Source organism: Myzus persicae, unplaced genomic scaffold, assembly GCF_001856785.1.
Source record: "Myzus persicae strain clone G006 unplaced genomic scaffold, MPER_G0061.0, whole genome shotgun sequence".
Taxonomy (NCBI): domain Eukaryota; kingdom Metazoa; phylum Arthropoda; class Insecta; order Hemiptera; family Aphididae; genus Myzus; species Myzus persicae.
The window spans coordinates 614,988-638,473 of record NW_019102723.1 but is presented as its reverse complement, the minus strand read 5'-3'; the positions used below and the strand labels follow the sequence as shown (position 1 = coordinate 638,473).

At 30.1% G+C, this 23,486-nt stretch overlaps 1 protein-coding gene across 1 annotated transcript; it reads left to right on the top strand.

Annotated features, from left to right (window-relative positions):
- The first annotated feature begins 7,486 nt into the window (after nucleotides 1–7,486).
- On the top strand, nucleotides 7,487–23,278 carry LOC111033017. Its single transcript, XM_022313560.1, has 4 exons — nucleotides 7,487–8,016; nucleotides 13,762–13,833; nucleotides 18,734–18,884; nucleotides 22,185–23,278. The coding sequence occupies exons 1-4, from the start codon at nucleotides 7,913–7,915 to the stop codon at nucleotides 22,422–22,424; spliced, it is 567 nt and encodes a 188-aa protein (XP_022169252.1). The 5' UTR covers nucleotides 7,487–7,912; the 3' UTR covers nucleotides 22,425–23,278.
- The last annotated feature ends 208 nt before the right edge of the window (nucleotides 23,279–23,486 follow it).

Here is a 23,486-nt window from a genome sequence, read left to right as displayed (position 1 = left end):
TACGTGGACTTTTAATATGAATAAAAGAATTATTCTCATTTAATTTTTGGTTGACAATATTTTAAAGTCTTGAATGTGATATTCGTTTGAATAGTAATAGTTAAAAATTAATAATAATCGATAAGTTAAAAACCTTGTTAGGAATAAGTTACAAAGTTCCATTTATATTTAAAATTTTTGAAAAACTAAATTTTGGTGCCTTAAAATTGAAAATTGTCAAAAAAAGTAAAAAATTAAAACTTTATATTCCGCCTCAAAAATACACGAAACGTAAATACTATAAAATGGGAATATCATAGCTAGCGTTGAAAAAAAAATCTCTGTTTATAACATTATTTAAAGTAAATTAATTTAAAATATAAATTGATGCTACAAAAAAAGACAATACAAAATTAAAAATTATACCAACATAACAAGAACGAATTATAACGTTGCTTAAAATGTAATAACTTATACTGAACTGAAAAATGGGGTTAGGTGACCTGTGATTATTCAGTCATCAACAAAAATGCTAATCAAAATATCATTTAGTCAAGATCAAAACTTATCGGTTATTTCAGTATATCCAATAATTACTAATTATCAACATGTAATAATTACTAGTAAAAACAAGCGAGTTTAAGCCAGAGTGCATATCAAATAAATATATCAATCAAACACGATACAAAACTTTTAATGTGTTTAGATATAAATTATCAAGTTCAAAAGTTTGATACGACACATGCCAGAGAAATACAAGACGCAATCGTCCTTATAGTTAACAAATAGAAAGTTAAAACCAAGCTGCTCATTATCCCTAAACAGTTCATTCTTGCCAAAAAAAATAGCCCATCGAATAATTTTTATATTGCTACAATTATATTGACACTTTCAGTAGTCAAAAACCTTATTAATTTAATATTTTTTCGATGTGTGAAAAATGCCATTACTGTCACATAATAATACTGTATATTTAATAAACGGATAACGAACAACCCTAGAAACTGATAAGTTAAGTTCAAACCTTATCCATTAGGTGGTTTTTTGTATCTTACGACAACCGGGCAGAGGTTTATTTAGGTACACAGCTGTTTGGGTTGAAACTCAATCGTATCAAATTTTATAATTTTAAAATATTAAATATTAGTGTGAAAATGCAGACGACGAATACAATAGTCACTAACTTAAGTCTTTAGCTATATCAACAATAATCAATAGATGATTGAACCGTTTTTAAACCCTGTTCTTACATTATATTGTTTTATTGTAGTTAGCATTGTCGACAAAAGTTTACACACTCTCATCCAAAAATATCATTGATATAATATTATGTGTATAAAAATAATATTTTAAATATTATATATAAGTAAATAACATACAAAATCATGGCTGTTGAAATATAATCGAGTATATTATTACACTTCGATGGGCTGACAATTCAAAAGCCACTTTTAATGTTTCAATTAAAAGCTATCGTTCGATTTAAAAAATCATATTTTTATAGTTTTGTAATTGTTTTTAGTTTTGATTTTTAATAATATAGAGTAATATTATATTGGATAGCTACCTTTTCATGAAAAAAAAAAAAAAATAAAAAAAAGAACAAATTGAAATAAAAAGTTTAAGTATAATATATTCCATCCGTCCATTTTTAAATAATTTAGTTTAACCCCGAAAAGGCCTCATTGTTTGTACATTGATGCATAGATGTAAAATGTACATTTAAAAAAATCTATTTGTTTTTTTTTTTTATTATTATCGTGTAGTAATTCAAAATTCAGTCAAGTGTGTTGATGTTTTTCTTATGTGGCATTGACCTTAGAAAACAATTTATTCATTTTCACGGCCATTATGCATAACTAATTGATTATGAATTCGTATGAATTGGTCAATATAAAATGCAGGGTAATTCTATTTAGAATGCTAAATTAATTTTGTTTTGCAAAAATCTTACTTTTTATTTTATATTTGTCTAAATATCCAATTTTTTTAGGCATCGACCACTGTCCTTAGCTTGAATTACTGAAGCAGAATATTTTTTTAAATATGATGATTTATATCTACTTCTATAATCTAGACATATAGTGCCATTGTAGTTTTATTAATATTCTACTTTTCTACAACACCAATATCTTAGAATGATTTCCTGCTTAATACTGAAATAAAAAATGTAATATTTCATTATACAAATTAAGGAATATATAAAACTAAAATAATAACACTTATAACACGATTTTTTTTATAACAAGAATTCGAATCTTACTCATTTGTAAAAAATATCTTAGTGTTTTAAGATTTTTTTTAAATAATGCAAAAACATATCAATGAGTGTGCAAATCAAAAAAATCCTTCCAAGTAAATAGTAATCGTTACTTTCAGTGTTTATTCGCCAATGATATTATAATAATAATTGTGATCGGAAACAATTCGGAAATTGTATCCAACAAAAGAATAATAATGTCGATGATAATATTTAAAATAATAATAATAAAAAAGGTTCATTTTATTATGGAATTTTATAAAAAAAACCAAATCAGTCTTTGAACAAAGATTGGAGTTTATTATCTCCGAAAACCTTTCACAATTTCGACCAAAGAAAAAAAACAAATGCTTGAAATATAATTTAAAATATCTTTATTTTGGTATTAAATAACTCAAACAACAATGATTCTATTATAAACTTTATTTTCATATTTCAGAAAAGCAATTAAGAATATTTATGAACGATTTATAAAATTGGAACCCTCTGGTAATACAGTAGTCGAATCTAATATATATAGGATATAATCAAAATATTATGAGATTTATAAGGTAATAGTTTTGATTCTTGTGTATAACTGGTTATACCATGTTATTTAGATTTTATAATCTATATAATATATTTTATGTAAACATTATTCTATGAGGACTAAGTACTAAAAAATGTAATACCTTTAAAAATTAAAAAATTGAGGAGATGTATGAAAGTGTCACTTTTAGATTTTCAAATTTTTTGTAATTATGATTGCAAGCAAAAAATTGTTTACAATTCTTTTATTTCGAATGATATCCATCGCTGAGGTTAACAAAACGAGTGACTGTCAATCCAACCTATTTTTGTAAATTCGAAATTATTATATTGTTTCTTTCAAATTCCGAAACAGAATATATTTTGGAGTACTTCGATGCATAAAATTGGATTTCTAACTAGTAGATAATAAGTTACTTTTAAGTATTTAAAGTTTATATAGACCAACATTTTGAGAAACACTTACCTCTGTTCTACGTAACTCCTCTCATCTAAAATTCAAATACTTATAAGTTATAAGTTATAACTAATGAACTACTAATTTCCTTGTTCAAAATTCAATTTTCATGTGTCAAAGTAATTTGAAAAATATTCTGTTTTGGAATATAAAATTACAAACGTTGTCATTCATTCATTCAAAAAAAAAAACTTAAAGAATGACGACAATAAAAACTGTAAAAATTTAATTTTCAAAAAAAAAACTCTTCAAAATGATGAGTGTTGACACTTTAATGGATCACATTGTATAACGCAAAAGATGGAGCTGAAAATTCAAACATTGCACAAAACAGAATATTATTATATATTATATTCATAAAATTCAAGTCTGAAAATGTTAGGCTCTGCATAATAGTATACAGAACATGTATGTTTTTATTTGAGTGAGTTGTATTTCAATTTAGTAAGCATATAAAAGTGTAAAAACAGGTTTACTTACGTCTCGCAGGCTACAATAAAAAAATAACTGATAGGTGTACCTAATTAATTTATCTCTATAATACTATTATTTATCATTTGCTTTATTGGCATTCATTTTGGATGGATAAATGTTACATTAATAAACGTGGTAACACGTTAATGTAGTGGTTTCTAACTGGTGGTCCTCTGGTCCGTGGACTCATCTTAAGAGATCAAAGCATTTTTTTATGATTATCAATTTGTATTAAAGATTGTAAATAAGTGATAGGGGTGGAATGGAATCAAGTAGTGATCCGCAGTTGTGGAAAATGTACAATAGTGGTACGTAGTACTGAGTTAGGAACCACTGCGTTACCTAATTCATTGTGGATGAGATGGCCATTTAAGCCGTGATCAAAATATAAACCGTAGAAAGGACTTTCACCAAATCATTTGTACACAGACTCAATAACTCTAAAAATATATTATTGTCAATCAAATAGAGTAAGTTGTATGTTATTAGTTTATTACCATAAAACAATAATACTATAGAAATGACACTCAATCAGTAGATCGGGGGTTTTTTTAACCTGTGATCTGACGACTAAACTTCCGAAAAAAACATTAAAACGAAAAAACCTGAGGCTATACGTACCTATGTTTTATTGAGTCACGAAAACATTTATTGCCACAGTCGCCTAGTTTGAGAAAACTACACAGTATCGAAGGGTTGATATTATTGTATTTAGTGTACAGCATATAGGGAAATATTGCAGTTAGGAAAATTATTTTAGACGGAAGAATTTTTTTCTTAAAACTTCAAATATTTTATTTATTTGTAAAACTTTTCAAATAGTTACTAACTATATTAGATTGATTATCTATTTCAGTGTGTTATAACAATTTGTTCTTATTGAATAATTATAACCATACTAATTGAAAGGTTTTATCATTCTTTTTAGGCTTCTTTAATATTGATATAATACAATATAGGTCCTCCTCATTATTATATTATGTGGCCTCGACCCCTTACCTACCCAATCAAAAAAAAAAAAAATAGTGGATCACCCCTAAAAAAATAACGGTCACTATGGTCTAAGCTAAGCCACTATCGTCTGCTGTTTCCCGAATGACCAAAAAAAAATAGTTTCTGTTTTAAAGACTATCGATCACAACTATTTACAAGATTGGCAGTGAAATAGCAATATATTTTGCATAGCTGTGGACTGGCCCCTAACATACAATTTTGGGATCCTGAAACTTCCAATAAAAAACAACCCATTACATGCGATTAGGTTTTCTCTTAAATTATGGAAAATGGTTATCAATGGTTAACTCACAGCTTAATATAACAAAATTATTAAAAAATAAGTATTTCCATCAAAATTTCAAAAGTCACAATTTAATTTCAACGGGCCCCTTTAATAGCAGGACCCTTGTATTCCAATTCCAATAGCTCTCAACATTTGGCCCTGGCTGTGGAATAGTATGACTATGACATGTGGCTTTTTTTTATACTCTTTTATCATTAATATAATCGACGTTTTTTTCTTAACCAATAGAATACTTGAAAACTACTAAACACCAACAGGAAAGAAATCATAAAAATGATATGTTACCAACTCGACTTGGTGATTTTTAATTTGAGAAATGTCATTTTTAGAAATTTCCATGAATATCTGGAATTTAATAATATTTTAAAACAAAACCTAAACATGTATAATATGTACAATACTGAACTCATAATAAATTCCTGAAATTGAATATAATAATATGTCAGCTATAAGAATCGCATACACTGTACCTTATATTATAATATTGTATTGTGTGAACTCATATTGAATATTATTCAAAAAATATATCATTTTTAACTGGCAGTCAAATATATTCTTTGAACTTAATACTAAATTAAAAATTCCTACTAAAACAATTGAGTGTATACTATTAAATACTAATTCGAATACACAACAATTTAACATATTATAATTGTATAGGTACTAGGTACTAGGTATATTATGTACCAGATCTGTCACAACATACGAATGTATGTTCAATAAAATTCTGTGAAAAGTGTCGTATACCGATTGATGCCTGTCGTCACTAATCAAAGTTACGATATAGATTTTATAGTTCAGCCATACATAAAACAGTTAAAAAGTTCAAATAACAATACGATATTGGTTTATCTATATTCTATTATTGTATCCCATCGGAACAGACTCTCCGGTATACGATAACGGTAATTTATGTTTTTTCTCGAAGCGACGTTATTATAGTTTTACAGTTTTCCAAGTGCAATCGTGCTAAATAGATTTATATTGATGATAATAATAATGATAATAACTACAAGTATTGTCCATTGAACGAAATTGTACCATAAAACCCGTTTTAATTGTAAAACCAACAGTCAACACGCTCTAAAATATTACATTTCTTATCGCACACGCAGTTCGGTATCGGCATTTGTGCTTATTCTCCTTTTATTCGGCAAAAATAAGTATTTACTATTTTGTGTTTTAGTTTTTGAGTCTATAAAATTTACAATCCTACAAACATTTCCTTTTCATGCGCATTTGAATAACAAATAATAATCTCCTAACTATTATTTTCTCTCATTATACCTGGTCATTACACGACTTGGTTAGGTTACTGCTTTTGTATTTCATACTATACGACTTCGTCAATGTTTTTTAATTTATTTCACTGCATGGATCGAGTCGCTAATGCATTAATTTACTCGTATTTTACCTGCCTTAATGTCATCATAATTATATCACGTTTAACATTTTTTCATGCGAATCTACTCTACGATATATTTCTAACGATAATATAATATCAGCTATTTCTCCCTACTATGTATTTATGTGGAGTTATTGGCATGACAAAAAATATGATTGAGTATTCATATAATAATTATAATTCATAATATAGATAGGTAGGTATGCACAAAAATAACGATATACTGTATATTATTTGCGATTGATGATACACGCGGGACGTCTGTCACACGATGAGCAGTGACGAATATTGCTAGCGCACGCTTCCAATCGTGATCCCCGGCATTTAAATAGATGTTTTATTGATACTTTACGTCGTTTCCCGGATTGCTAAGCGCGTCAATGTTGGCGGAAAGGAAATGACGGCTGTCGGGAGAAAAAGGAAAGCCAACGTGCTTATGATGTCACAGTATTAGCATTATTATTGTATAGTCCCGAGTTCGGCCCGAAAATGGAAAGGTGAGGCGGTTTTCCTGGGGTGAAAAGTGTATGGGTAATATTATTATATAGTTACGCCCGACGGTTCCTGCCGCTATATCGCCGGACGGACGAATATTAATAATATGTGGTTCGACCTCCACGGAGACGATTATGATGCGTGTGCGTGTGTGTATGTTTTGCGGCTCGATGAAAACAGACAAACGACGTCACGAAAACGAAGTCATCGAGACGCGGTAAACGATAATCAAGGCTGCGTGAAGGAGAGAGAGTGTACAATAATATTGTTATCATCATCACATGCGTACATCGCATTAGACGTGTCGTCGTCGCTCGGCGAATTATAATAACATTATAATAATGTTGTATTGGGCATAATATTACGCACAACTATAGTCTTCCGTCGGCGGCTGACAATCATAATCAGATCCTTGGTGGGAAGGTCACGACGACGACCGCGCGCAAAAAAAAAAAAAACGGCTGTTGCCGGTAGGGAAAACACTATTTGGACCAGAAGAGGTGGAAGCAGTAAAAAATGATATCGAATCGTATGATATTCTTGTGCTTGCGAATACGCGTCGTCGTTTGGGCTGCGATTTTTCGGTTCCGTATAAAAAACCGATTCTCCGAGAAGATCCTCCGCACATCGCGAATGCCGTCCGACCGGTGAGATCGTCTAGTGCAGTAATAATATTACCATCGATATAAAAGTATTATTATTGTTTGTCATTGTCGGCTGTAGTGGTCTTATCGTTGGTACCGCAAAGACACTACATACCTACCACTGAACTTCGTTTACAATAAAACATATTAATATAATACTCGTTTTCAATATAATATTTAGTAGGCCCGGTGACGATTTTTATCGAATCTCCGCTCGACGCGCTGATCATTTCAACATCAATTCACGTGATATTTCAACGGAATCGTACGACAAAAATATATTATAATAAAATCATCATCTAGCTGTTAGTCTCGTATTGTATAGCAAACTTGAGGTCTAAATCAAAGACATTCAAACCACACAGACGTCATGTTGCCCCGGATTTTGGTGGCCGTTCAGGTATTACTCGCCGTCGCCTTGGCTGAAATCCTGAAACCCACGTGGCACCAGTATTATTACCCAGGACATCACGCGTGAGTATTTCTTGTGAATTACCAGCTACGTATTTCCGATTTAATTTACTTTCAATATGGCCTAAAATTTTCTCTCACTGAATTATCATCTATCAAATAAACAAAATAGTTAACTTTGAGTAAAATATTAATAATAATAATAACCTTCTTCACATTCTGTAAAAATTACATAGTTAAATTGTTTTTTTTTTTATAACCATCAATTATGAACGTGCACCCCATACTATCAAATCGTTCTTTTTCATAATACATATTTATTAAATAAATCATTAAAATATACAAATAAATAATGGATCTGGAGGATGATAAAATAAATAATATTACCCTGGTCGACATACTCTCCCATATACATGCCACTCGTCATTGTGATTTAAAAATACAATAAATATTATAATAATTATAAATTGTCACGATGTATGTAATTATTGGGAAAAGTCTGTATATGGCCGTACTTAGCTACTTTCCTCAAAACAAAAGAAGAGTTTTGACCATTTCCTCTATATTATCAAAATAAGATATAGTAAGATTATCAATTGATATTTTGTACTTTTATGGTGCTTACTTTAAGATTTTTTTCATATATTTATTAAGAACAAAATAAATCAATAATAGGTTGGTTAACCAAATAACTAATATGCCTTACTTATAAACTAATGTATATTATATATTTACTCATGAATTATTAGTTATTAACAATTATTATTTTTTATAATTATGCGACATAATAGCACAAAATAAATATACATGTTTAAAGAAAAGAAATATTAGTTGGTAATATCACTATAATATGTACATTTATATGTAACACAAAGATTGATATAAAAAAACTTTAAAAAAAACCTTTAACATGTAGGATGGGACAAAATAGTTATTGTATAAGGCGGATAAATCATTATTTCGCTTTTAATAATCTTCTAGAGATGTCTTTATTTTTTTAGTCTACTAATAAATTTCATTATTGATTCGATCGCTCCACGCCGTTTGTTAGATCGGTAGTTTTTTTTTTTTGGTCTGCAGATTATCAGTGCTTTACTTTTTCTTGATACATTCATAATACAGTACACAACAATACAAATGATATTATGTATGCTGTTGTATGTTAAAATATTGGTAATTTATTTTAAGAAAAATACATAATTTTAGTCCAAAAAACATGGAAACTAACCTTTTTTGTCGGGGGGAGGGGGGGTTGAAGTGAAAGAAATTGGTTCCACCCCTATGTATGATGTACCTTATAGTCATTAACTTCCAAACTGAAAAACGGTCCAAGTGGTTATGAATATTATATTTGCAGCTGATGTCCAATACTCTCAGTACAGTGGACTGATGGACAGAACAGTAGAAATAGATGTAAGATCATACTGTGTTCGTTGACTCAATTACAGATGGAATGTAAAGAGGCGCAAATGAGGCTAATGAAACTGGGAGTGGGTGAGGCAGTGAGTGTAATATATCCTTAATGATCTTCTTTTCAATATTTATAATAACACATATAAATCGACTATCATGAATTATGTTTTTAATGATCAAAAATAATAGTTTATGTTGACAAATAATTCATATCCCCCTCAATCATTTGACCACCACTGATCTGAATGATTTTAAGTATGTAACTTTTTTATAAGAATTTATTTATTTTTATTTCAATATTTTCACTGAAAACTTCAACCTCGAACATGATGAGATACTTTTTTTGCTAAATGATAAAATCTATTGTGTTTCAGTACTTATTTTTATTGAAAAAAAATATTAGAATTGAATCTACAATAATGCTGAATGAAATTCTAAAATTTAAATTAATTATGATTCACATTGGAAAAATCTGAGAATCGCTAGAATAATTTTATTAGCTTAAAAATTACTCATTCAATAAAATATGATTTTTTTGTTATGACTATATTATAATCATCAACATTTTAAGTGCATAAAGATGGTTAGTACAATAGATAAGGAAATAGGTAGGTACTATCATAATCGGTAAAATAACGAAAAAAAATATTCATAATTTTTAACAATTTGGAATTAGCCAGCTGTAAGTGCTAAAACAAATACGATCAGTAGCGATCTATTATGCTCCTAAGTACCCTTTAGTGGTGCTAATGGCTAAGTAAAATATTATTATTGAACATTTTTGAAAGCCATTTTTTGTTGCTCGATAGCACTGCGTGTAGTGCAACGTGTCCTTTCTTCGGCCGCCCGCTCGTCCACCCTGAACACGCCAAGTCACGGGCTATACCGAAGACGCCGCGAAAAAATTGTTCTCCGCGACAACATTATACATTATTGCATCGAAAACGAATGTCGACAGCTAAATATATATTTTATCCGATTTGTTCGAACGGTTTGTGAGCACATTTTTTTTGTAGACTTTTCGCAACACGTCATAATAAGTCTTTTATGGGTATTTATATACATATATATATATATTCCAAAGTACGGAATAAAATATAGATGTCGTAATCTAGTTTGCAAAAGCGCGTAAAACTTTTGAAAATATTGCGAAAGACGTGTACGTTGAAGAACGTATAAAAAGTATAGCTTTTTTTTATACTTTTTGTTCGATCGACCAGAATAAAGTTTGACTACACGTACGTTGCTTAGGATTTTTTAATTACGCTTAAAATGTATTCGGGATTTTTTTCAGCTCGAATTCGACTCCACAAAATTATAATAAATTTAATCCTACAGACAGTTTACAAAATTTAATCAGTTCGAGACGCCATCCAGAGAATTCTTAAATAAAAGAAACGTTTCGCAGACGTATTGTTTTTGCGGTATATTGTACGTATTTATATACGACACAGTCTCGTACGGGGGAAGCGCGAGCTATTATAGAAACACTTTACCATAAAAACAATAGTGTTGTTTTTTCTTTCTTTTAGAACTTTAAATTTAAAAAAAAACCGACTTGATTTAAAAAAGAGTTTGTATATATATTATGTAGTCAGTATATTAATTGTTATTGGTCGTTTTTCATAATATCCATTGAAAATAGTTTCTTTTAAACGGGTTTTATTGTTGTTATTATTATTTTTTTTTTAATAAAATGAAAAGAGTCAATCTCTACACGACGGGTTTACGTGCTTTGACACATTTAAACGATGAATTTTAAATTGCGTTAGGATTTTTTTGTCACGTATTTGACATTTCTAAACCATACTATACCTACCACACCGTACCATAGGCCGTAGTCATATGCTTGAAATGTCGTTTTTCAAATGACATTATTCATCGAATGTTTTTATTTCAATCGTCGAAATTCATTGTTTAAAATTGTCGGACAACGTTCAAATACTTTGAGTGCAAATGAACAATTAATATTATTCAAATGTAATGAGGTAGGTTACCTACTGAATAAAAACCCAAATATTTTGTATTTTGCACCGTCAATTAGTTAGTTTTTAACAAAAAAAAGCGACTTTTGGAATACCATGCACAAGGACTTCACCCTACCCGGAGCGTAATTATTCGAATATATTGTATTTATAGTGCATTGTGGGGCCTTTAAAATTATGTGCCCCTTTTTTCTTCTTATTTCCCTGTCCCGGCGTTTGACCTACCCGGAAGTGCTTCCGCAGTGTTACTTCAAGAGCCACAAAACAGTGACTGACCCGGTATAATAATATCATACCGGACGTTTCAGGGATCAGAGCGTATAATATTGCATAAAATAACCGACCCTCTTGACGGGCAACAAAACTGCGAACTCGGTTAATATTAAATTACTACCTACTTTAATATCTTTAATACAAAGAGATTATAATATTTGTGTAATTACAAAAGTTCGTAAATTATATTATATATATATCATAATAATATAAGATATATGATCACTGTGTAGTGTATAGAATATCGGTATAACAGGGGAGGAAAATTCCAGGGAACATATTAGATTTCACATTTCACAGGGATCATAAAGATAATACGGGGACGAATTATTATTGACTCGTAATAAGACCAAATATTGGTGTATAACTTTAGTATTATAATAACTTAAGTATTCAATAATACGATTTTTGAAAAACTTAAATTAAAAAAAGGACACACATTGACGAAAAATATAAAAATACAATACACTAGGTTACAATAATTGCAGGTTATTTTTAGGATTTCATCAATATTCCTATTTGCTTTAAAATAACCTATAGATTACCTACGCCAGTGACCAATTTATACATATTGCGGATGTCCTGGTTATTCGAATGGCATAAATAATTATGTAGTATTAATTATTAAATAAATAATTGAAGAAAATAATAATCTATTTGATATTGGTTAATTTATGTGTGCATAAATAATTACAATTTAGAATCATTGTAAAAATAACTAAATCAGACTAACCATAGTCATTTATTTATTATATTATTATCAAATTAGCTTATGGTACTCGTATGTAAAGTTTTTTAATTTTTTTTAAATTTAAATTGTAAGTGAGCACAGATGAGGTAATATGTGCATTATGTTTATGAAGACAATTTTTTTTAAATTGTATAAAATTGATTTGATTCTAATATAAATTACTCTGTTAATCAGATTTAGTTTGTTTTCAAAAATTCTTAGACTGTAATATTACAAACAGAATAATGCAGGTACATAGATAATATAATAAACAATTATAATATTATTTCATTAACATACAAACAATTCTTTATCTATACATTTTATAAATTGTATTAATTTAATCTAATAAAAATTAATATTAATTAATATAATCAAGGTATGGCCAGGACGAACAAATCTATACATTTGTGTGTGTGGCTAAATCGAAAGTTATTTTTAAACATCGTGTATCCAATCCACTGATAATTGTACAATATTTATTTTTACAAAAATAATAATATACTTAAGCTAAATATGTAAAAATACATAGGTAAATCAAAATAGGAGAAAATTACAATAATATAGGTATCTTAAAATTGTAATAAATAGTAAATGCAAAAATGTAATTTTAAACAGTTTTTGACATTCCCGGGAATTTCTAAAAATATTGGGAATGGAAATATTCCTTCACTTGAATTTTTCCGAAGTTTTTTGCTTATGTTTAGCCAGCGTTACTCGATGATGGATTATGATAAAATAAAGTACAACTTTCTAATTTTATACTCGTTTATTATTTTTGACGTAGTTGTATCTCACGATACTAAAACAATAACATTATCTGTAAAACGGAGCTTTTTGTGCGTTTATTAAGTAAAAAAAGAACAAAAAAAAAAAAAAAATAAGCTGGACATTCGTACCTAAATTAATGAAATAACAATGTAATTAAAAATTATGAGCAACGGAAAATCAAACTTTCTCTGAAATCTAATTAAAACATTTATTGTTCGATTAATATTAATATATTTTTTTATTTTATCAAGTTTAGTGACTAATACGGTGAAGTTTTTTTTCCATTAGGCGGTGTCGTTAAAAAAAAAATTGTTTGAGCTTTATAGCAAAAAAGTAGTGTTTCTTTATCCAAGAGAAGAAGCTTTTTAAAATGTCTCCATACATTTTGGCACGAAAATTACGGCCCTTTGACCGTTTACAAACACGCTCGCACATCACAATCTCACGTATATTATAGTAAAACACACACACCCTCACACACACACACATATACATACATAATACATATATTATACGCATATACGTGAATATGTGTGTTTGAGTAGGAATCGTAATAAAACCTTCACTATACACTTTATTTTAGACTTTTAGTGTATAAGCTCACACACGATCTGACGCAGTTTATTTTTGTTTCAGTTACGGTATACGGTATTTTGAAAAGCTGGCTTCGATGCGAGAGAACTTCCAGAAGGGAATACCATACAACAAGTAATGATTTAATGAAAATCTGGAAAGATACATAATAGAAATTTAATTAACATGGGACAAGGTATTTTAGTTTCGGGAATAGCCAGTTGAACATACTATTATTTTTTGTTGTAACAATTTACGAGTTAAGAATTTTAGTTTAAATGAGTTCATTATTTATATTATATTGATTTTAATTTACACCTACATACATTAAGATTTTAAGATTAAATTCCACGAGAAAAAAAATTTATTATAATTTATTTCATCTGGGATAACAAAATACAATCGTGAGCTGGACGTTTCTCGTATGAGTTGGGTTTATAAATAAATCGGGTTTCGCCTCACACGGTCAGTGGTTTAATTTCCGTGATCTCGAGATTTTTTTAAAAATAATTATTTTCAAAGTGTGGTTTATTAAAAATCATAAAAGGATTTAAAAACCTCCATTTCAGAGGATTAACGTTCAATATCATTATCATTGCTAATTAGGTAACTTTGATGCAACACTGTAAATTTGATGTAACCACCAGACCTCGAATATAACACGTACCGTCGGCAATAATTATACTATTATTTTATTTTTCATATTAAGGATTCAAGCCTGGTACTTTGTTGTGGGGGGGGGGCTGTTGGTTGGAACACGTTTCTATGTGTGGCAAGGATGTGTTGCTAAAAACCTTGATGGTCACCCATCCGAGTGCGAGACCAACGACGGCCGGTACGTACGCTCAGAGCGTTGCCGCAGATTGATCATACGGCCGCGTCTCGCCAAGCCACAATATTATACTATTATGTTAGGTATAATATATTAGGTATAAGCTGCACTTCGACAACCAAACGCGTTCGACGACCAACCCGACTCTATCTGTGTGAAAACATTAAAAAGCGCGGTGCCGACGATTCTGGTAGTTTTTTATTATACGCTTTCGTTTTCAATTGGGCCGATTTATTAAACGCCATGGTTAATCCATACCCATAAATGCGTACACGTTAAAAAGTTACGACATGTACCGACTCGACTTGGGTACGTGTTTTCGGGACGTTAAATATCGTTACGCCCGCGCGACACGCTCGTCGGCACTCGGCATCCCTCTAAACGATTTCGCATCACTCGTAAACGAGTGTTATTTTTTTTCCAGAGTCGATAATTTTTTTGTGCACCGTGCTAGGTGGCATTTCGGCTGACTTTAGTTGAAAATATACAGTTCACAAACACACCATGGTTCGTGTGCATGCCTGCACGAATAAATTATCATCATGCATTACAAACTGTACAGGGTGTGATTCACTAAGCATGCTCCATCACTTTTTTTTCCTCTTCAATGTTGCATTTTTTCAAATTCTGAATTTTTAAATTTTTTTTTAGTACACTTAAAGTGGGAGCTACCATGTTTTCAAATGTTTGGATTTACATTCATTCAAAACCATTAAATGGTATATTGCGTATCTTGTAGCGATGTAAACTTAAATATTTTTAAATGGCAACTCTAAGATATTTACTGTACACTGTTAAGCAGATGAATATTCTGAAAACTATACATCAACATAATATGATATTTTTATTAAATGAAAAAAGGTTCAAGTCCATACGGTCAATAAATTTTGGGAGTTCCAAAAAAACAACAAAACCATTTTTTGTGTTGAAATGAACATTTCTGTCAACATTTGAACTCAAAATATCTTTAAAAAAATTGTTCATAGGTGTTCATCTATTTTTGTATAAGCAAACTGCTATAAATACAATTTATGAGATATTTTGTATTTATTTAACGTAGGCACCTCTCCAGTAGGTATGCATCGAATGTATAGGTTTTGTATTTCACCGGAGGATAAAATAATTAAATTTCCACAAAATCCTAATTAAATTCGAAATTAAAAATCAAGCTTCCGAATAAGTTACTGAAGTGGGTGTCTTTAAATGTTTGTTAAAATATTTCGTTGAAATGGCCCGTATAAAGCGTAATCATCTTGTTTTGATATTGCATATTTTTGCGTGGGTATAATAGTTTTGTTAATATTATATCATGTTGTGATGAAACAAACAACAAACTCATTACATGACATTTATTTAATATACATGTTTTAGAGGACCCCTAAGCTTACCGAGCACTAATCAAACATGAACATCGGCATGGACGTAACTAGGGGATTGCTAGAGGGGGCTAAGCGTCTAAGCTCCCCCCCCCCACCATATACTTTAAAACTTGTATGGGGTAAAAGCCCATCCTGTTCAAAAAACTGCCATGGGTTCTATGTCTAAAAAAAATGAATGATTATAATATATTATGTATATTGCATAATATAATAAATTAATATTGTGCACGTAAATACTTACCATGTGCAAGTTTGTATACTAAAAGAATCAAAACATACATCAGCACGACTGAGACCCAAAAACAGATTTAGTTTGTCTGACTTTAGTTTATACAAAAATATGATTTTCGAGAATGATATTTTATAAACATTTGCTACTAAGTATGGGCGTATAAAGTAAAATATAATATTACACTTCTTTTATAGTTAACGTTTATTTTGAATAATGAGGAGGGGGAACTTTTATTGCATGGTTTACTATAAACTTTGGTTTTCTAGGATTCTAACCCCTGGAACTGTTACCAACTATGTCGAACATCGGCTAGTTGTATAATATTATATTACCCATTGTATGAGTAAAATACAGAACTTTCTAAATATTAATAATAGTTAAATAACTGAAATAGAAAAATAATGATACTACATTCCAGGTATTTGTATTTTTCAAATGCATTTATCGCCCCTATCGGAATCTAAGATGAGATTCGGTGTACAGGTACTCGTCATTTTATGAACTAACGATGTTTTTTTTGTTGATATTTTAATTTTAGGTACCTATTGTTTTATTGGTTTAAACAATAATTAAGAACTTCACATGACTAAATGGTGCATATGTACTTAATAAATACTTACCTAGTATTCTGTTCAGATGAATTTTTATATTTTCTGGTAATTGTTTAACTGTACCAATTCACATGGCATTTACTTGGAATTTGGTTGAATTCATTCGAGTGCGGAATTATATACTATGGTTTCGACTGTATGTTCTGTGCAGTAGAGCTTCGTTTCGTGCATTTTTCTCGCGTTGAAGTGTTCTGATAAAAAAAAATATATTGAAATTTCAATAAAATGCGAATACTATTATGCCTCTTTTATTATTTATTTTTTTTATACATTTTTATTCGTTGAATGCCTGTGACAGTTTTGTTAATTTAAAAAATGTATATATTGTTAAGTTGACAACGTTTGAAGTGGAAACGGCAAGAACGAAAACAATGGCGATTCAAACCCAATTATTTTGATTAACAACATAGGGAAGTATAATAATGATGATTATAATCATATCATACATATAATTGTGTAAAAAATAATAAATAACGAAGCCGAAAATCTATTTATATTTGTTTAACAACTAATTAAGGTCAACTCAGAATATCGAAATATGAATATTTATAATAATTTCACATGTGTCTTAGATTCGATTGAAATTTATACTTATTAAAATGTTTATTTTCATTCCTAATTTTTGGAAAATTAAATCGTGGTTATAGTGGAATTCGAATAATATTCTGCACAAAAACCGAGGTTAAATTTAAAAAAAAAACAAAAGTGTTTACGGTCTCTGTTGAGGTATTTTGGCTTCCTACAACGATCAAATCACATTACTTATTAGATATACGCCATACGGAAGAGCAGGAAATTTGGATTTATTCCATTTAGTTTAAAATTAATTTCACTACTGTAACGATCCTAATATATTATTCTAACTTAATGTTATTTATTGTTTTGACGAAAAAAAAAAACAAGAAATAAAAAAACCATTGTTATCTACTCATTATTTCATCATGGTGTTAAATACAATGTACCGCCGTAAGAACATTTAAATTGTATTTGCTTAGTAGTAAAACAATTAAAATACGAATTAATTTTTTTCAGTATCATATTTGTAGAATTTAATTTTAATTATTAGAAAAAAATAATCATAGCTTGTATTGCTAGTTTTATACATATAATATATTCAATGCAATTAAAATTTAAACACATTAAAAGTACTTTATTAGTATTGTAACTACCTGTAGTTAGTTTTTTTGTTCATTCAAAGAAAACAATTATGAATTATTTTTTTTTAATTCAAACAAAAGGTACACAAAACAAAAACGATGTCATAAAATGTAAAAAAATGTTACTTGTAATTCAGATTGTATATATTTTATTTGCACGAATTGTAATGATTAACATTTAAATGTACAAAGGAGTTTTTATTTTATTTTATATAGTTATTCTTGAAATACTAATACAAACAATAATTATTTTATAAACTAACGCCAATAAATAAACCTTGTGGCTATTAGTCGTAGTTAATGTTAAAATGGATAAAGAAAAATGTTCTTGGACATGAATGTTAAATACAAATGGGCTAATTCTGTTTCTGTTTATTCGTTCATAATCTCAGTGTGGTTGTCAATTGCCATAAATTATGCAACAGTTATCAAAAGTTATGGATGGTTAATATTTCAATACACTGACATTGCATTTTGAAATGTTTAATAGATATTCCAAAAATGTAGTTGCTGTTTTTTGGCTTTAAAATAATACAATATTTAAAAATATTAAATACTAAGATTATATTTTTCTACCTACCTTTTTTATTCTTGTAAGGTATCTATAGTTTCACGAATGGCAGAGGAAAATGGAATTTTTCATAATGTTTTAAAAATATTTATTTACACTATATAGGTACCATCATTTATATACAGGTGATAGATATAAGCAGAGTGAAAATAATTTCACTTTCAATAATTGTATATAAAATATATTCAGCTAAAAAATAAGAAATAAAAATCATTTCCATTGTACGTAAATAATTCTTAGGGAATTTTTACAGATGGGGATTTTACAACCGAATAGACACTGCGTCGGTGACGGAGAGCAAAAAGACACGGAGGCTGCGAGTGGGCAGTGGATGGTGGAAACTAGTGCCGCCGACGGGCGCCGAAATAAATTGTGAATTTCCGAGTACTGTGCCGGTGATATCCGTAAGTACGGGTCTGACAAAACAGAATTAACTCTAATTGGCACGGACAAGTGGCGCGGAAAACCAAACACAAATACTAAAAAAAACACGTTATGTGTACAACGAAATTGTACCGTATATAATAATTAAGTCCAATAATATAGTCTGAAAGAATGGATTTTGTAAAACAGATTTATGTCGCCGACGAGAGGACGAATCAGCGTATTTCGTGCGCCTACTGTAGCATTTTCTCATTTCACCGGAAACAGTCGAACTCTCATGTGTTAAGTCGATGCTATATAAAATTATTCTTTTTCCTCGATAGACCTTATATTACTTACTGAAAGGAATTTTCAATGCCATTCGGCGAAGAATCAATAATGAGGTTCGTACGAACTTTTTTCGTTACATTATTGTTTCTGTAAACGGAGGTGGTGATTGCCAGTATATAGCAGGAGCTTTTATCAGAATCGTTTTCATTTTTAAAATAAGAATCCTAGTAAACTTGTACAGTATAGTTGACTGAGTTGATGTTTAATCAATGCTTACTTAAACGTTAACATAGAATGAGGATTTACTAGAAAAAAAAATCATACATGTATAAAAAAAAAAAACGTTTTTTTCCTGAATTTGTTCAGATGGGATATAGTTCCTATCCTTAGTAATAATTCTCAAATATTCGTAACTGAAATTATGAATTATGACGAGAATATAATCGTGTGTAGTCCGTATGTTTGATTTCATATTCGGTGATTTTATACATAAAATATGATATTATACACTCGTATAGTAAGACATTATTATTATTTTACTTCATATAATTTTATATATTAAAAACGTTAAAAACTTTTCACGGCCATGAGAACGAATCAATAGTAGGTACCTACCAATAAGTTACGAAGAAAAAAAGCGATAAAAAAAAAAAAACCCGGAATAATAAAAAAAAAACTCCGTTTCTGTATTATTTAGATATTTATTATAAGTTGACTGAAAAATTCAACTCTGAATCTAATGTGAAAAAAACATCATTTAAAAAAATAAATTGTACCGTTTGCGTGTAAACACAATACAGTTATAGATCGGACGCGATAAATGTTTTTTTTTTTTGTGGTTGGGGCACAACATTATTATGCAAATATTTTAATACCGGAAGATTATTTGAACGTGAAACTCGTTATTTACAAAGGTATTAACGTTTTTGAAAATATTATTTTTACATAATATCTCAATATTACCAAACAGCGTTTTAAAAATTATTTAATAGATTTTTAAATTTTTTTCTTTTTTGAACAACTACATTCTTAATTTTGTGAACCAAAACAGAATATTTTTTGTAGTGTTATAAACTTTGTACGAGTAACTAATTAATTATAGATATAAATTGAAAGTTCTGACGAGCGGAGTAGCAGGCCTACGTCTTGATAGGTACCCTTTGCTGTGCTTCTCCACTCCGCTCGTCTAAATATGAACTATATTTAGGTACTTCAATAACTACCTATTTAACAATAATTGGTTCAAAGTTTCGAACCTAGAATAATTTTTTTCAAGTCTGTTGTTTTTGTATTGATTTCTAATCAGGCATATAAAAATTAAATTTTTCCTAAAATATTAATAGTTTTAGAAACAATGAATACTTTACTTTAAAATTATCAACTATCACAATATTATTATATCTGTACAATCTATGCAAAATATAGTTGCACCCCAAGTGGCTGTATTCTCAACACTTTTCAAGACAATATTGCGCGAAGTCGATGTACGCCTTGGAATCCGAGAAAAGATGATTATCGTGCATATACGTACAGAGACAGTTTTACTTAATTACCCTTTTCATAAGAATCTCATTATGATAACATAGGACATTTTCCAACTTCCGGTGAAAAACAGAGGTACTGAATGGATAATTGTAATGACAAGACGCATGTTACGTGCAAAAAATGTACGTAATATTCAATTTGTTTTATTGTCAATTCTAAAAATTGTTTTGATTCATATTTTATACAAAATTTAATAATAATAGGTAGTTTTTTTAGGGACCTGGTTTGGCTTTTTGGTTGGCCACAGTCACTAACGTATTCTGAGATCAAGTATCAGCTGGCATCGCTAGCTCTCAGATGGGTGACCACTGACCACCCAGGTTTTCAGTGACGAACCCTTCCCCCCCACAGTATAAAACGACTAATAACCTTAAGACTAATGACCTCAAATGTTGAAGCCTTAAGTCAATAAAAAAAAAAAAAGTTATTTGTACATATTATTATATTTCTGTTTAACTTCATTATACTAAAGGGATATTTGTAAGTTAACATTTTTATTGTACTGACTACTAGGGTACCCTGTAAGATACAACCTTATAACTTTTTACCACATTATCCTATCCTTAGGGAACTTAGTATTCCCTATTTAAGAAGTGTATTTATAATATTATTGAAAATATTTATTGTTTTAGTTTAAACTTAATGCGGTAGTGAAAGGGTTCCAAATGTATACAATACTGTTATGGCGGCGATCGGAACTCGCAAACGGCCTTCCATTCCATAAGCAGACAAGCGGGTTGCCGAATAACGCAATTCAGGGTGTAGGAAGTGTGCCATATAATTATGTTATTATATAATCGTTGTAATACAATCCGTACAACGATCTGCAATTTTCTACTTGGAGTTAGATTGGATTCAAAAAGTTCCTTCGACGCACGCGATCGAAACTTCGTCGTTTAATATGATCACCGCAGTTGTGCACTTTGTATATTATTTGAATCTGTTATAAACCACACTAGTCCATATAATAAAAGTTTGTAGATAACACATAATATAAACCATATTATAGTATCATGTAAGACAATACTGTCATGACTCCAGTAGTGTTTGTAGTGTTGACATTGGCAGACCTATACTTACACTAAATTTTCTGGGATTGGTCAGAATTAGGACGTCGGGAAGTCTAAAGAGGAAAATATTAGATACCGTATAAACCCATCATTTCGGGTCGTAAACACGTGCCATAATTGACATGCATATGACCTGTTAAGGTGATTGTGTGCTATTAGCCGTGGTATCTTTTATATACCTACTACATTTATATACTTTTTATATTCTTGGACTTTGCAGGGTATTAATATTTTTGCTTGATGGTCTCGTACATTTTTTAACCCTGATATAAAAACTAACACACCGAAGTCGTTTAAAAATAACTCATCCGACTTGGGTACTCCTTCATACCGATTGTGGTTTGGTGGAGCTCCACCTACAACCTCAGACTGAGTCTTCAGGAAGACTTGGAATTGTGGATTACGGTGTATAATTTCAAATTTGTCGGTTTGCAGAACATCGTGTGGGAACGAGTGGACCCGGGAAAAGCGGACAAGGAGATGGCCATGAGGCGAATGGGCGAGGTGCAGACGTACGACATGCACCTGAGGCCCAAAGGCAGCACGTTGCATTTCCACGACGTGACGCCCCTGGACAAGGGCCTTTACAGGTGTCTGGCTTCGTCCGTGGACAGGCTGACGGGTGAACCACAAACGGTGTTTCAAGACACGGACTTCTACCCGGACGTGGTCTGAGCCACGCTCGTCCTCTGATCAACCCCGGAGACAACGACGACGGCCACAGCTGTTGCAAGCGTGTGCCGAGACTGACAGAGGAACTCACGTCGTTCTATTATATATGTAATAATATAATTGAGATCCCACCGTAGTGTCGCATACGTTGTATTATTTAAACCATTGTTGTTATTACTATTATTATTATTATTATTATTATTATTTTTATTATTATTATTATCATTTTTATTATTATTGACATTGTCATCGTCGTCGCATTACCAGAATATTCAAGGGCTCGTCTAGTAATCAAAAAGTGGAGAGGACCCAGACTCAAGATGTGCACTTGTAATTCGTAAAATATAGATAATCATAGCTTTAAAATGTGATTAGCCACCAACATTAGAGTTTTGTAGGCACTGTTGAAAACAAAATACTGACAGGTATATTGTTTTTTGAGTAAATACGAGTAGTAATACGCGATTAAACATTTTATCTAGATAATGTCATATAATTTTAAATGCACGAAAGGTGTATATAATATGATACAGTATCTAAGGGTACCGCCTCCATAACCCTGAACCATTACGAATATTGTAATATCGTTTGCTTGCGAGTATAATATTATTATGTGTGTTGGACGATTAAATAGTATAGTGTCCGTTCGGCAACCACGTCGAAGCGTTAATCCGATGGTTTTACGGATCAAACGTGATCGCGAAGTCTGAAAAAAATGTCAAGGCTATCCGTCACGCAAATCTGTTTTATTTTTAGATAGCAATAAATTATGATGCGCAAAACGTTCTGTTTGTTTTTTATTTTTATTCATAATATTATAGTTAATTTTTAACATTATATTTATTATTACACGCTACCATTTTTTTTTTTTATTGTTTGTTATAGATTACTACGTGACAAAAAAAACATCCACCTACTATATCTTTGGTTAATTTGTAACTCATATCGGATTTTGATTACCTATGGTAAATTTAACTATGTACCTTCAATAGCTATAATAACTCCTTGTTAAAAGTTAATAAAAAAAACATTACCTATGTATACGGTAGTATAGGTTCCGTGTGC

Coding starts and splice junctions, on each gene's coding strand:
- LOC111033017 (XM_022313560.1), top strand. CDS start 7,913: ATGTTGCCCCGGATTTTGGTGGCCGTTCAGGTATTACTCGCCGTCGCC. Junction 8,017..13,761: donor TATTACCCAGGACATCACGC/GTGAGTATTTCT, acceptor TTTTTGTTTCAG/TTACGGTATACGGTATTTTG. Junction 18,885..22,184: donor GTACTGTGCCGGTGATATCC/GTAAGTACGGGT, acceptor GTCGGTTTGCAG/AACATCGTGTGGGAACGAGT.